This window comes from Phyllostomus hastatus, unplaced genomic scaffold (genome assembly GCF_019186645.2).
Source record: "Phyllostomus hastatus isolate PE091 unplaced genomic scaffold, TTU_PhHast_1.1 phas_contig_210, whole genome shotgun sequence".
NCBI lineage: Eukaryota > Metazoa > Chordata > Mammalia > Chiroptera > Phyllostomidae > Phyllostomus > Phyllostomus hastatus.
In genome coordinates this window covers 2,749,903-2,766,974 of record NW_025333737.1, presented here as the reverse complement: position 1 = coordinate 2,766,974, position 17,072 = coordinate 2,749,903, and the positions used below count along the sequence as shown (strand labels likewise).

General features: G+C 37.8%; 1 protein-coding gene across 1 annotated transcript in view; it reads left to right on the top strand.

The window, feature by feature from the left end:
- The first annotated feature begins 5,700 nt into the window (after positions 1-5,700).
- EFCAB5 (EF-hand calcium binding domain 5) overlaps positions 5,701-17,072 on the top strand; it is a 109,190-nt gene continuing 97,818 nt past the window's right edge. Inside the window, exons 1-4 of the mRNA XM_045836018.1 lie at positions 5,701-5,742; positions 6,133-6,192; positions 7,562-7,646; positions 15,196-15,772. Coding sequence (XP_045691974.1) covers positions 5,701-5,742; positions 6,133-6,192; positions 7,562-7,646; positions 15,196-15,772 — 764 coding nt within the window. The remainder of the gene's footprint in view (positions 5,743-6,132; positions 6,193-7,561; positions 7,647-15,195; positions 15,773-17,072) is intronic.

The window sequence follows — 17,072 nt, the reverse complement described above, 5'->3', positions numbered from 1 at the left end:
TGCCCTAACTGGGAACTGAACCAGCAACCCTTTGGTTCGCAGGCCAGCACTCAATCCACTGAGCCACACCAGTCAGGGCTCAGCCTTTTAAGTGTTCATCAACATGGGTGTACCTTCAGCCTTCTTATTTTTTCTCCTAGTTATTCATATTGGGTAAGTTCCATTAGCATCCTCCTACAAAGACATCTTTCTATTAATATCCAAGAGGTCAAGACTTATAAGAAATTCAAGTAAATGACACATCTTTTATTAGTCTGAATAATCAGAATTATGTATGATTTCTTTTCAATACTGAGAAACTCCTTCCTCAAGCATAATTGGCTACTCTTTCTTATATGATTGACAGTCTTGCCAACCAAGGTGCCAAATGCTACAATTCACTAATTTAAAAATCTAATGAGAGTGTGTGTGGAGAGTCTTAACTAGATTCACAAAGATTAGTTCTCAGCCAACAACCTAAGTAGAATGACTCTATAATCTCATGGGTGGGAATATGAAGTGTGCAGAATGCAAATTAATTAATTCTGTTCAGACTATACAATGCTTCCATCATATTCCAGTGGACTTGATTCTGCATAAGTTTCTGCAAAAATGCATCATATTTCAGTGGCATTCAGATTCTTATTGGAAACTTCTATAAGGCTATCAAGCAGGTAGTAATACCTCCAAACTCAAACTTGTATCTTTTTCAATCCTGTTATTTTTTCATTTCCTTATTTTACTAAATGACATCACCACCCATTCAGCTTTCTAAATATTAAAAACACACTCAGCCAGCCTGAACTAACCTCCTCTTGTGCTCCTTAGATCCAATTATGCCCCTGTCCTGATAATTGTAGTTGTTGGGTTTTTTTTTTAGCTCCCTCAGAACAGATCCTGATTTAAGATGTTGAGTGTATGTTCATTTGGAAGGTGGTTCCAGAAAACAATGGTAAGGGAGTAAGGAAGTAATACAGAAAGTGAAGCAAGTCTGTAATGTTAGGCAGGTATCAAATGCATAATTGGGCAGGTTTCACTGTGGGCAATTGAGGCTCAATCCTATTGAGAAACTCTGGGAGACAGTATAGAACATACCTTAGAAATGCTCCACCTGTAGGACCATATGCAACTTCCTATTCATCAGTGGCTGAGGGCTTCTCCTATCAGATATTAACTTCCAAGCTCCTCTGGCCTGTCTTACATTTGGACTGACAGAATTGCAGATGCTTACAATCAGAAACTTTTGCATGTACTGTAAAGGTGAAGATGAAGGGATATGGTTAGGGTACTGACAATGACTGGCAGTGCCCCTCACTATGCCATGAGGGGCAGTGAGGCATTCACTTCGGTGTAACATTTAAGGTACAAAAGTTACCTTTATTCTCTTTCCCCACCCCCAGTCCTTCACACTTTCAGTCTTTGCTGGTGGAATTAACATTTTAAAAACACCGATTTGATCACATCTGTACAGTGCTTAAAAAGCACAGACAAAGTCTAAATTCCATGATTTAGCATGAATAACTTTACAAATCAAAAAGGTACATTTTTGTGGAGACTGAGAAAGAAGTACCTACTAAGAAGGACTCCTGGTAGCTTAACTGGGCTTTCCAAAAAGAGCCTAGCAGCCATTTCTAAACAGTGGCCTCTCATGCAAACAGCACTTCAGGGAGAAGCCTGCACTAAGCTACCTGCCTCCTGCACTGACCTAACTGTCTTCCTGCACTGTTTCTGCCATCTAAGCCAGCCCTTATAGAGGATATCCTGGAATCCTGTTTCAACCTATAGAACTGAGGCTTCCCCATTCAATTGGAGCTGTGCAGCTATATCCCCATCAACATCTTCACCAATGATTCAGAGCAGCTCCACTGGGGTCCTCATTTGCATGTGGACATGTAATAGGGTGCAGCCAAGAGAGGGGCCCCAAATAGGGATTTGGAATGGGGTCCAGAACTCAAGGTGTTCAGGACATATAAGATGTCCTCCCCTCTCCCCCCACAGGTGTGAGTGCAGGGGAAAGGACACATTAAGCAGGGCCATTGAGAGCTGTTTTGCATAGCAACAGCTTTGCAGCTAACCTCTGTTGTGGTCACTTAACATATCTATAACCTTTAACTGGTTGCATAGATATGTTAAATAGCTGTGGCCAAGCACTGAGCCAGGCAAATAGAAGTAACTTCCCCACCGAGATGTAACTGGGGGGCAGGTCCCCTGAATTGCAGTGCCTGAGTGGGAGCTTGGAGAAGATTAGCTCCATGACATGGGGCCATGCCTTACCAGACTCACGATGGCAACCCAGTAAAGCTGGAAGGATATGAGAATACAGGCAAGTGTAGCTGGTTGTGCAGGAGTCAGAAATGGGGCTGCAGAGGAAGATTGGTGTGGGGATTAAAACCAAGATGTGGCAGCCATTGGAGGGAGAACCACTTAGCTCCCACGGCCATTATGCAGAGAGGACCACAGCCAATGCAGAGGGAGAACCACAAGGCTTAGCCAGAGTGACTCCCATGGCCACTGTGCAGAGAGGACCACAGCCAGTGCAAGGAGAGAGCCACTCGGTCTTTAGCAGAGTGGGGACTCCCACACCCCTGTGAGAGAGAATCGCCATGCAGCTTTAGCAGAGAACACCACTCAGCTTTGGCAGAGTGGCGACCCCCCTCCTCGCAGCCATTGCGGAGAGAGAGCCATGCGGCTGTGGCAATAGAAAGGAGAGAACCACGCGGCTTTGCCAGAGTGGGGATCCCCTCAGCTTTAGTAGGGGGAACCACCACCAGGCTTTAGCAGAGATCCCAGTGACACACCTGATGGTACTGGGAACTGAGGGAGGCCTACCAGCCGAGCACGGATTACTGGGAAGAATTGAGGGCTGCCTGAGCCATGGACTTCTATTTCTTTTTCTGAGACTGGGCAAAGGCGGGAAGGAAGGACTGTGTGTGTTTGTGGGTGTTTTAAGGGACTTGGGGATTTTGATGAAGACATTAAGTCACTACTTTAAGTCTGTACAGCATTAAATAAACATTTCCTTTCCTTTTTATGAATCTGTGGCATTGAGAGATGTCTTTTCTATAAGGTGGTGGACATAACAAGCCTGGGGGGTTCTTTTCAGTAATAGTGTATCGGTCCCCCCTTGGCCCCTCTTTTCTGTAACAGGCAAACCAATCAGGCACCTTCTGTCTATATAAGTCATCTTCCCTCTGGCTCCTCTGGCTCTGGAAGCCCTTCCCTTTTCTTTTTGTTTTTTTTTAAAGTATTTTATTTATTTATTTTTAGAGATAATGGAAGAGAAGGAGAGAGGGGGGAGAGAAACATCAGTGTGTGGTTGCTTCTCGCATGCCCCCCACTGGGAACCTGCAGGCATGTGCCCTGACTGGGAATTGAACTGGCAACCCTTTGGTTTGCAGGCCAGTGCTCAATCCACTGAACCACACCAGCCAGGGCAGGCCTTACCTCTCCACTGAAGACTGTCTCTTTGTCTGGAGCTGAAGCATGGAAGATGTTTTGCTGGAGCAGAGCAGAAACAAAGCAGACTGGTGCAGGAGCAGAGCAAGAAAGAGCAGATGGAACTGACCAGAATAAAGCAGAGCTGCCTAGCCCAAGATGGGGCCTCACCCCAGGGCCACCTTGCCCCAGGGCCTCTTCACAGCCATTCCGTTTCACAGCCGTGCTGCTTCATAATTGAACTATGACACTATTGAGCTGTTTTTCAGCCATGCTGTTTTAACAGCTGTGCTGTATCACAATTGAGCTGTTTTGCACTGAATAAAATTTCCTTCACTGCACCCCAAATTAGGACTTTCTGTTGACATTCAATTGGTGCCAACAACCATTGTTTGACACTTTTTAGCCTCATTTTCTGCTACTTTCTTTTTATATAACTATGCTCTGCTACATGAATGCTTCAAACAGTCTTTCAACTTTGATATTCTCTTGTGTGTGTGTGTTGTTCTTTCTGTCTCAAATAATCTTCCCCACTGCTTTATACAAAAAGTTCTTACTAGTCCCTTGAATCCAGCCTGAAAATCTACTTGTCTGTGAAAACGTCCCTGATTTCTCTGTGAAAATATATTATTTATTCCTCTGTGTTCCTTAACATTTTGCATGTACTTCTACTTTTGCACTTTGCAGATTGAGTTTCATCTGTTTATTCCTTTCCCCTCACTAAACTGGGAACTCTTCAAAGACAGGTCTTATTCATATTTTTCACCCCTGTGTCTACCTGACTATAGAAGGCACCTAATGAAGGTTTATTGAGTTTAATTTATCTGAGTGTGTCCAAACAAAACAGATTTTTAAAGAAATGGAAGGATGCTTCTTAGCAATTTCAGGAGACAGACACTATAAGCAAAGAAGGCAGTCTGTAAAAATGTACGATTGGGACCTATCATAGAAATCTGGTTTATATTTATTTATGAACTGCTTCAAAAAGGCTTTGAGACAGCTATTTTTAAGTGCTGGAATCTGTTGTCTCCAAAGAATGTACTTTTGTTTTATTCAGCTAGAACATGTGTTATGTTGATAAAAAGGTGAATACTCTAGCAGGGGTGTCCAACCTTTGGGCATCTCTGGGCCACACAGAAGAGGAAGAGTTGTCTTGGGCTGCACATTAAATACATCGTGACACATAATCATAAAAAAATCTCATAATGCTTTAAGTAAATTTACAACTTTATGATGACCACATTCACAGCCATCCTGGGCCACATGCAGCCCTCAGGCTGTGGGTTGGATCCTCCTGCTCTAGCACAGTATAAACATACCGTTTCAGATGAAAGACTCCCTAGATTATAACCACCCTAGAGGCAGAGGCCATGGATAAAATTTATCTTTTATACAGCACCTAGCCTAAATATACACAAATTTTTAAATTTTTTTAAATCCTCACCCAGGGATTGGTTTTAGAGAGAGAGGAAGGGAGAAATAGAGAGAGAAAGAGAAACATGGATATGAGAAACATTAATCAGTTGCCTCCTACATGCACCTCTACCAGGGATGTAACCAGTAACCTAAGTATGTGCCCTAACTGGAAATCAAATCTGCAGCCTTTTGGTGTATGGATGACACTGCAACCATCTGAGCCACCAGGCCAGGGCCACACAAACTTTCAAATGAATTTTGGCACAGAAGTGAATTTGATAATCTGTGACAATCTATAGTCAATTTGCAATGAAGTGGGGGCCTGGTAATTATCCATTTTAATTCCATAATATGAATAAACACACCAGATAAATCATATTTCTCTCAGAACATCGCTTCTAAAAAATGCTTTTTAGTGAAATTATTATTACAGTGTGTGTCAGCCTTTCTCACATGAATTAGGTAGCCATCAAAGTTTCACTTCACCTCACCTTGATTGTTATTTCAAAAATTAATAAGGATGCTAATAATGTTTTTAAAAATTTAGTTGCATCACTGTTGCTATTTTTGAAATGATAATGGTGATGATTACTGGAGTGAATTTTCCTGTCTCCCTGAGCACTAGCCTAGTATTATTTTAGCTTCGGTCAGTAATAACAGTAAAAACAGTAGTACAGTTTGAAAAATTTAGCAGTTGAGAACTTATACCATTCAATAGAACTGTGGGATGTGGAGGGGGGTTGGGAGAGATATTTGATCTTTCAGAGTACTTTTTGTTGTTTATTAATATTTTCTTTCTCTTATTTTGTTATTAATAATGATCTGGTAATACTTTCCCCTGCCATTTGGTGATAGTTTTTAGTGATCCAGATGAGTGAGTCAACATCTCAAGAGGAACCCAAAGCAGCTCAGGTACCTGACTTAGACAGATTCCTAACCATTTAACCATGAGAGAGGATTTGAGATTCAACTTTCTTGGAGGAACTGAGATGAAATATCATATTTTATCATTTAATTATTTCTCTTTTTAGTTGAAGTATTCTGTATCAGGTTTTGACAAAAAAAAATGGTGCAAACAGAAGGGATCAACTAAGAAGCTGTGGCCTGTTTCTAGTTGGTTGACATTCATTATCTATTAATGAGCCCGTTACTGTTTGAATTTGTTAATACAAGTACTTGGTATGATGTTCACTCATTATGTGAAAATTTTTAACATAAAAAGCTTGATATGCTAGAGTATATGATGTTAGTTTATTTCCAGTTCCTTTTGGGTACCACTTACTAACACTGTTTCCATTTTAGGAAAATGAAAAAGACAAAGATGGAAAACAGGAAGCAACTGAAGTGAATGAGTCCAGTGAGGTAAGAGTTTTCATGAAAAATATGATGTTAATGCTGAAGAGTAAACTGGACAAATTAATTTTCTTATGAAAGAAGGAAAATATGTAGTATGCAAACAGATAAAATGGCAAATGAAAAAAATTAAGCTGACTCATTTTAAGCTGTTGCAAGAACCTTCCATAGATAATTTGTGAAGAACTATTATGAATTATATATATAAATAAAGATTGCTTTCTTTTTTTTAAGTTTGGGAATTTTTAAAATTGATTTTAGAGAGAGACAGACAGACATCAATTTGTTGTTCCACTTATGCATTCATTGGTTGCTTCTTATAGTTGGCACAGGGGTGTCTAAACTTTTGACGTGTCTGGGCCACACTGGAAGAATAGTTGTCTTGGGCCACACATTAACTGCACAAACACTAAGGAAAACTGATGAGCAAAGAAAAGGTTTTAAGTAAATTTATGATTTTGTGTTGGGCCGAATTCATATCCATGCTGGGTCACATGCAGCCCGCAGTACCAGTTGGACACCCCTAGGTAGAGCATTGTCCCTACATGCCAAGGTTGCAGGTTGGCATATAGGAACAATGCTCTACCTGGGAGTGTTCAACCGGTGGCAAGGTTGCAGGTTGTAGTCTCTGGTCAGGGCACATACAAGATTGTTTTCTAAAATCAGAACTATTACCCTAAGTACAATAAACACCAGTTTTTAGGATTTCACTATCATTCTGAATATGTAACTTCCATGTTAATCATTTAAGTAACTTTGTGTTTAAGTAAACACAAGGTATATGAGAAAGCATTTACAGAAACAGGGAGGCAACTAAAAATATCTATGTAGATTCACCATTAAGAAGATTAATGTAAGTCTTTAAAATATTCTATTATTCTTCTTTTAAAAGTACATTGTCATGAGTATAAAAAACTATTTTGCCACTATTTATTCATAAAACTAACCTTTAATTTCTTCATTTAAGATGAAATGTTTTTCTTTCCACCACAGACATGAAAGGTGATTCCAATAGTAAAAGTAACATTTTCAAAAGTCTGATTTCAGTATGCTGTGGTCTCAAATTATGTTTGTAGGAAGTATTGTATAATTCAATACAAGATTAATGTACATCAAGTATTATATTATTAGCACATTACTTGTTAGCAATAGGAAGATGTGATGACGCATTGAGCCAATACATTTTATCTTCTGAATGTAGTAAATAGACTGTGATTACTGCATTGCTTTTAATATACAGCATTTATGATAGCAAAATTAAATAAGAATGTTTGGTAACTCCTACAAGGCACTTATCTGCATTCTTTAATTGAGAGAGTTGATGCAACTTTGAGGAAAAGCAACTCATTTTGAAATTGCTGTTTCTTTTTCTTTTCAGAAGCCACAGAGTCAACCAGGCAGTTCTTCATTAGATACCAGCAACAATGCGGCAGAAGAAGCAACAAATGAAATCAAATCCCAAGGTAGAGAACTAGCCTTTCCCCTACACCAGCGATTTTCAGCCTTTGCGCTGCAGTATGCACACTGTTGTGCCGCAAGAATTTTTAAAACATGTGACATCTATTTAGTCAGGGGCACTGACCTCTTTTCCCTTAGATTGTCAAATTAAAAAAAGACAATTGCCAACACAACAATAGTCATCTGGTGTGAATGAATCAAAATTACACCCTTTTTTTTCAGATCAGAAAAAAATAATTTATTTTTAGTGTGCTGAAGCATTTTAGTAATTAGTTTATGTGCGCTGTGGGATGAAAAATGTTGAAAATAGCTGCCCTACTCAATAGAATTTAAAACTATTATGCAGTTTGTATAAGCAATACATTCCTCAAGATTTTGCCCTTTAAAAATATAAGCCTAGGAGTATTTTAAGTACAATTTGGGAAATAGTTTAGAATATATTCTCTTTTCCTTCTATTAATACTTTTGAGGCAATTTTATGACTGAATTAAGATTGCTGATGGACACATACCAAACAACCCATTAATGCAAACATAAAATGAGGCACCCAAGTGATTAGGCCTGCATATTGTTTTTCTGTTTCTTCTTTTTACCCCTGTACTTGACCACACACTTATACTGTTTGAATTCTAGCCCAGTTCTTAACCAAAATCCCACATAATCATGTAGATAGATTGAAAACTTATACAATCAAAAAGGCAACAAATTAGTGAGCAAGACATTCATCCCTTTCATTAATTCTTCAAATTTCATATACTTCGTGAAATCCTATAAAAACAGAAATTCTTTGTAATATTTACAATTTAACAATTTCAGTTATATTTTGGTTCATTGAAATTCCCTTCAATTGGTTTACAAGTGTTGAGTGTTTAGTATGTGATAGGCTGCACTAGGCTGAATTACAATAATAATTATTGAGGCATTTTCTAAACTATGGATTGCTATGTAGACACTAGTTATAATTTTTAGGTGCTTGCTTTTCTCCAAGGTGTTTCTCTGTCTCTTTTTTTAAATCCTTACTTGAAGACATGCTTATTGATTTTAGAGAAAGGGGAAGAGAGGGAGAGGAACTTTAGAGAGAAACATCGATATGAGAGAGAAACATGAACCATACTTGCCCCAACCAGGGACCTCTCATATGCAATCCAATCGGGGACTGAACCCACAACCTAGTCATGTGCCCTGACTGGGAATCAAACTGCAAACTTACAGTTTATGGATTGATGCTGAAACCAAGTGAGCCACAGTAGCCAGGGCCTCTGTCTTTTTAACCAATTAAAAGCAATAATTGACTATTTCTTCTTATTAATACAAATATTACTGTGTACACATTAAGAATCAAACTTTCCAACATTTATTCTGTTATTATTGTAAACTTAGTATAATTTTCACAGCATCACTAACTCTTAAAAAGTTTCTTTGCAAGTCCCTTTTCCCCTGTCTTGCCCCGTACCAATTTCTTGATTTCATTTTCTCCTCACTCCCATCCTCCACCACCACTACTCCATACATATACTTTGCCTTCTCCTTAATGAATTGGGTGAGGTTTATAAATGAACTTTTTCATTTTAAACATACCAAACAGATTTGTGATCTAGATAATTTGTTATAAATTTAATTAGGTGTTCACATTAATCAGTTATGGCCAAATTTGCACCTGTAAAAATTCACACATGCATTCCCTCAAGTAATTCATTGCCTCTCCAGAAAACATATCAATCAAAAGTTTTGGCTTTTTCCTGTCCTTGTACTTTCATTTTCTGCTAGTGCTTTTCCATGTATAGTATAGGGAAGCATGTTTTGTTTGCATAAGTCTGTTCATCCCAGAATATGATATATACTGAAAACACTTGAGTTCCTTGTTGTAATATTAAGTGCAATGTAATGTGCTTAATTTATTCAGTGATCAGTCACAATTAATCCTAATATTTTGGCTCTCCCATTGTGAATGTGTGTGTGTGTGTGTGTGTGTGTGTGTGTACAAGTAAGAAGTGGGAAGAAGAACTGTTATTGCAATTTCAACATGTCAAAGGAAGTATCCTTTGTCCTTGTTTCATATTTCTCAAAATGATGTTGTCTTGCCAGGCAGCTTCCAGAATGTGCTCAAGTACATTTCTTTGCATAGAAAATATTGTGGTTAAATATACCATTTGAATTTCTCATTTCTTTACCCTAATTATTTTACTTTTTTAGGCTATGAGCTTAACTTGCATTTTGAGAAATCTTTTTTTAAAACCATCAATTTGCTCCCCTCTGTTCACATTACACAGCCTAAGATTATAAAAGTTTTGTAGGAAAATGGCTTTTCCTATAGCTATTGAATTTAATTCTAGTAGTATTTAGTAGTGCTTCTTTTTCTCCACTTTCACCATGGTCATTCTACATTATGTAGAAATGTTAAGAAATCCTAGTAAGACCAAACCAGCTGAGTTTCAGACAGGACCTTTATGTAAAGAGAACACCATACATCTAGTTGAATAGCCCTGCTGGGTCAATTTTTACCAGTTTAATCAGGACCCAGCCCACTAATGTTGTAGGCCTTCTTATGAAGAAAGAGACTACTAAGGCTTATTATAATTATAATTTGGCCATGCCCAGCAGTGAGCCATGCACCAAGTACAGGAAATGATAAGTCACTTACAAGGCTGGACTTTTAAAATATGAATAAGGGATTCTTTTGTGTCCCTACCTATTTAGTTGAAAGCATTTATGCCCATAGTGCATAAATTAATACATCTTTGTATATTAGAAGGTGGATTAATATAAGGGTGAAGGTGTGTATGTTGGGGAGAATTTGAAAAGCTTTTAATTCTATGTAGAGTTTAGGAAGACAATCCTGACAAAGAATTTCAGTGCCTAGCATAGTGCTGGGCACAAAGCAAGACATCAATAATTTTTTATTGAGTGAATGTATAAATGAATCAATCTATCTGCAGAAGGTTCAGGAATGTCCAAGAACACACTTGCTAAAAATCTCTAGTAACTGTTTGAAACTATATTCAATTGAATCTCCAAATTAATTTGCCTTTGGGGCAGTGCTGTAATTTATTATACTTGAATTCAGAGGTCACTCAATCAAAAGACAGTTGCAGAAAGGTTTGTTCAGAATCCTGATTTATTGACGCTGATGTTGCTGCACCTCCTTTTTTTCCCTTGGCTTTATGGCCCTAAGAGAGAAGTGTTTGACTAGAGTTATAACCGCCCACATCTACTTCTATTTCTGAATATCAGTGGGGACAGGTAAATACTAAGATGATTGCTTAGCAACCCATAATAGCCAAGCACACTAGAGGAACACTAATGGGCTGCAATGAAGATAGAGAATGCCCTAGTTCATGTGGGAGTTTACTAATGAATGATGGCAGATGGGTAAATATTAATTTGTTATATATCTGTAACAATACTCTTAAAGCAGGAGAAGGAATGTCTATTTGCCTTGGGTTATTCTGGAAAGGTTAGAAGCAAAAAGTATATTCGAAAATGCAGACTTGAAAGAATTGCTCTTCCACATTTATTTAAAATCAAAATATAAATAATGCATATTAATGAGCAGTGTTACAAAACAGAATGGATCCCCCACTCCAAAAAAAATGGTTAATTTGTTTCTAAATCCAACTGAGAGGTAAGGGAGAGTGCTATACTCCCCTCCTCACTTCTCCATATTGGAATAAGAGAATTAGCCAAAGAGGAAATGAAAACTTGGAGGGAGGTTCATAAGTACCATCTGCTATTGGAATTAAGGCATTCTTTAGATTAAATGTGGGTTTTTCAAGGGTTTCTTTATAGATTACTTAATTATACTTTCCTTTGTTCTGACAGTTTCTCAGATTTCCTTTTTTTTAATGACCTTGACAGTGGTCAGGTTTGGATCACCACCCATCCCTGGATCTAAATGGGTGAGGTCAGCCCCATCTAAACCAAATGGATTAAGAATGAGAGAAGGGTGGCTCCCCAAAGAGATTTGGGCAGACAAAAATATTTATCACTGGAGAGGAGGTAGTCAACTGTGTCACATGCTACAGAGAAATGAAATGTGTGTTAAGGCTTACTACCAGGTATTTTTGTAGAATGTCCCTAATTGGGATTGGTCTGATGGGACTGCAAAAATCATGATTAGATTGAGGTCATTGGGTTTGGCTGAGGAAGACTACAGAAGTAAAATGCTATTTTTATCATATCCTGTCAAACATATTGTATATGCTATTAGCATGACTTTTTACTGTTGGTGTTAATTTTTATCATCTGGCCAAACTAGTTCTTGTCAGGTTTGCCCACTGTAAATTCACCCCTTTCTCCTCATTTCCATATCATACTTTTGGGAAGAAGTCACTATGTGTGGCCCATACTTAAAGACAAAAGAATTATGCTCTACCTCTTTGAGGGCAGAGTATCTACAAAATTATTTGAAATATTTCTGCACAGGACATTTGTTTATTCCCTTCTATTTATTTATTTATTGAAATATTTGTGTTGTTACAGAACAGACCTGGGGGAGGGGTGTGTGAATGATATGCTATTACCAAAAGGATGTACCTTTTTCTCTGGGGGTCCCCCCCATACTAGGTTTGCTTTGCCCACCACCAGGGGAAAGACGTCTCTCAATGCCAGAGATTGGTGAAAAGGAAAGGAATTATTTATTTAAAGTTATACAGACTTAGAGTAATGACTTAATGTCTTCATTAAAATACTAAAGTCCTTTAAAATACCCACAGACGCACACAGTCCATTCTTCTCCCTCTGCCCAGTCTGGGGGTACTGTATCTCAGGAAAAGAAGTAAAAGTCTGTGGTTCAGGCTCCCAGCACCATCAGCTGTGTTGCTGCCATGATCTCCAGTTAATCCAAAGCCATGTGACACCTTCTCATGGCCCACCAGCAAGAGCCCTTTCACCCCTTTTCTTCCAGGCAAAGTCTCACCTGCTTCCTCAGCCATGTGGCAAAAGGGACCAACCCAAAACCGGATGGTTCCAACTCTCACCCAAGCCATGTGGTCCCAACCTCTGCCAAAGCCCCATGGTCCCAACCTGGTATGGCTGCCGTGCCTGGGTTTAAATCCTGCACCAATCTTCCTCTGTAGCCCCATTTCTGACTCCTCCACAATCAGTTACACCTGCCAGCATTCCCGTATTCTTCCAGCTTTACTGGGCTGCCATAGTAAGTCTGGGCAGGCATGTACCCATGGCATGGAGCCGTCATCTCCAAGCTCTCACGCAGGTGCTGTAACCAGGGGGAGTTGCTTCCCAGTTACATCCTGGGTTGAAGTCACTCCCATCCCCCTGGCTCAAGGCATGACCACAGCTATTTAACATATCTATGAAACCAGGTGAAGGTTTATAGGTATGCTAAATGACCGTGCCAGAGGATAGCTGCAAAGCTGTTGCTGTACAAAACAGCTCGCAATGGCCCTGTTTCATGTGTTCCATCCCCCAGCTCAGACTGGTGGTGATGAGGACATCATATATATATTTTTCTCTAATATTTCCTGAACACCCTGAGTTCTGGGCCCCATTACAAATTCCTATTTGCCCCCCACCCCACCCTGGGCTGTACCCTATTATAATATCAGTATGAATTTATGGATATTTCTTTTATACTTGGTTATAATCCAATACTACTTTATTTCATTGCTCAGCTTGTCTGATCTTTGGACATTAGGAGTTCTTTCAGTTGGCTGTTGTGTCCCTTTGACATACTACAATCATTGTACAGTTTTTCTGAGCACTTTCTTACTTTCTGCCACAAGATGCTCAAAGCTCATCATGTATATTTCCTGCCCCAGTCCTTAAATTAGCCATTTCTCCAGTGACCCCTGATTTTTTAAAAATTGGAGAATGATATTAGACCAAGATCTGAGCACTAGGTATCCAAGCTTTCTAAGTTGATTTTTAATAACATTTATAAGATTCTTTTTATTTTCTCTAATTTCTCTGCTCTGAGGATATTAATTACAATTCTTCTAGAGACTCTTCACTTATTCTATTAATGGTATTTCCTTGGGTAGCATTAATTATTACATTTGTTGAATTTAGTCACAGAGATAGTTTTCTTTAAATAGTCATGATTCTTATGTGTAGACTTACATTTGCATTTGGGAATCCCTGTTTGCTCTTTTGTGAATGGAGTTTTTGATTTAAGATGTGCAGCCAGTGAAGTCTGTCAGTGTAGAGACATTATTCTGCCTCTCTCTCCTGAACCACATTGTCCCAGTGCAGGGGTGAATGCTTCTGGTGCCTGATGAATAGCTTAAGTGGTGATGAAGACACACAAAAAGGTCAACTATTCTCCTGCTACCCATATCTAAATTCTTTAAACTTAGGGTACCTCAAAGCCACTCCCAAATTTCATAGTGCATTATTTTTCACTGGTATATTTGTAGTCCTATATTTTCTTCAGTCAATCTATTCCCACCTACCATACATTTTTCAGAGACCCTCAGATTTTCTTACTACTGAAGGCCTCCTTCATGATTGCCAGCATTCTTACATTTATATTAAATACACACCCACAACACCTTTTCTGTCATAGAGATTTTGGTAGGGAGGGAACATGGGTGCCTGTTCTCACTCTGCTATCTTGGTCTAATATCTCCATACTATGTTTTAAAAATGAAAACATGAAAAAGGATGGAAATATGAGAGTGGGAAGAAATATATTTAAATATACATATGTGGTAGACTTTCTTCATTGCCTACTCAACAAACATTTCCCTACCTTTGTTCCTGCTGACTGAACCCCAATATTATAGCAGATGGAAATCATCCAATATCAGAGAACTTGATCCAAACCCTGACATGAAGAAATATGGTTGGTCAAAACTATTCATAGTAGTCCCTTTTACCTTTATCCCCATTTATTAGAACAACCAGCCACTGTTCTAGGGGTGGACATGTAATCTAATTAGGGTCAATGAAATGTAAAGGAAGTGTTGGGGCAGGAATCTGGGATCTTTTCTTCTTGGATAATAAAACAGAATCTCAAAAGGAAAAATCCCCTTTGTTCTCAATACTTTTTTTCCTGTAAAGAAGGGATGACTGGAGCTGCAGTAGCTATCTTTTCATCCTGAGGTACCAGCACAAAAAAATGATTAAAGAATAATGAAACAGGTCCTGGCTGGTGTGGCACAGTTGGTTGGGTGTTGTCCTACAAACCAAAAGGTTACATACTCGATTCCCTATCAGGACACATGCCTGAATTGCAAGTTCAGCCCTTAGTCGGGATGCATGCAAGAGGCAGCACATTGATGTTTCTCTCTCTCACTGATGTTTCTCTTCCTCTCTTTCTCCTTCCTTTCCCCTCTCTCTAGCATCAATAGAAGAAGAAAAATAAATAAAACAAGCAAGATACTTAATGAAAAACAGTGAACTGCCTAATGACTTCTGATTAAGTCAACAATAAATGTCCTTATGGTTAAAGTCACTATTATCTGATTTTCTGGGTTTTTTTTCAGTTGTGTTTGAATATACCATTTAAAGAAATATTTTCCTAATACTATTCTAAATTAGTAGAAATTAAAGTCTACTTCTGATATTTCTTACATTTCACCTTTTTTCCCTCAGAATTAAAATCAGAGGGGCAGCTAAAAACCTCAACTGATTCAACAGAGGAATTTAACATTGGAGTCTCAAAGAATATTGTGGTTACAAAATCTGCAAAAGTGGTTTTTGATTTGGACCGAACTATACAGGATTCAAACCTAGAACAATTATGGAAGGAAAATCTTTTTGAAAGAGTAGAGGCAAGAACTCGGGCAATGCAGCAGAAAATAATAGATAAGGATAACCTGAAGAAAGAACTAGAAAAGAAGGCTGAGAAAAAAATCCCTAAGGATAATCTGGCCAAAGAGTGGTTTAATATTGAAAATATGACAGTAGATGATCGTGTATATTTGCTTGACAAACTTCTACCCACCTTAGTTCTTGGAGTGGAAAAAATGTTAATGCAAGTGGAAAAAAAGAAGTTTCTGACAGAAGTTGATATTCCAACTAAATTTGATCCAATTAATTATCTGGGGGAATACTTAATGAGAAACAACCCTTATTATATCAAAGGCTCAAGAATGTCTGGTTATCAGAGGGTGATGAGAGAAGTCACAGAAGATCTGAAGATACATGTTACCAACACTATCAGCAACAGGTACAATTTGTTGTGTTTTCAGTTGGTGATATAGCTCCTTATGTTGAAAAGCACATAGAACAATAATATACTCATGCAAACTTAAAATAAGGTAGCTCTCCCTATGGAGCACACTGGCACCTTTCCTCACTTCCTTCTTTCCCCAGGAATTTTTACTGAAATCTGATTAAATGTATTCATTAACTTAGAGAAAACTGACACCTTTAATAATAACAAGTGTTTCTCTCTGAGAACATGTCTTTTCATTTGTTCATCTTATTTTGGATCCGTCAGTATTTTCTTAAAGTTTTTTCACATGGGTTTGTATCTTTTATTAGACTTAATAGTATTTTATCATTTTTGTTGCCATCATGAGACTTTCTTCTTCCATTACATTTTCTATCTAGATGTACTTTGGATACACAAAAACTATTAATTTCTGTATATTTTTGTCTTTTGCTACCTTATTGAGTTCTCTTACTGTTTATAGTAAATTTTTAGTTGATTTCTTGGGTTTTCTAGGGAGGCAACCATACTGTCTGCAAGCAATAGTTTTCCTTTCTCCTTTTCAATTTTTATATTTCTAGCATCTTTCTCCTAGCTGATTACTTTGGCTATTCCTCCAATATGAGAGTGGTAATATGGGCATCCTTGTCTTTTTTTGTGACTTTAAGTAAAAATTACTCATGTATTAATTACTACTTTACCATAAACAGTTTTATTTATATATATATACCATAACTCCACTCCATTTGCTCTAAAAAAGATATATTTTACCACATTAGGAAAAATGCACCTAATTTCCGTCTTATAGAGTGATCTTTAAAAATCAAGAATGTTTATTTTGTCAAATGCTTTTTCAACATCTAAGGAGATGATCATTTGATTTTTCACTCTCTATTCATTAATAATGAATTTTATTAATAGATTTCCTAGTTTTGAGCTATCTTATAATTCCTGAAATAAATCCCATTTGGTTGCTATATATTTGGTTACATTGAAACATACTTTCTACTGGTGAAAACAGAATAAATATTTAATTCTTTACTTTTAATTACAGATTTTCTGAATATAGTTTCTGTCTTTATTTCATCAATAGTCACCTCCAGTGGCAACCAATGAAATATTTTTCCCCATTTAGGGAAGGTTGTTGGGTTTTTGTTTTTTTTTAGTATTATGAACACATGGATTTTAATACATATTTCATGTATTTTAATCTATTATGATAATTTTTAAATTGAATTTGTTGAGGTGACTTTGGCCAATAAAATTATGTATGTTTCAGGTATACAATTTCATAATACATCATCTGTACATTGCA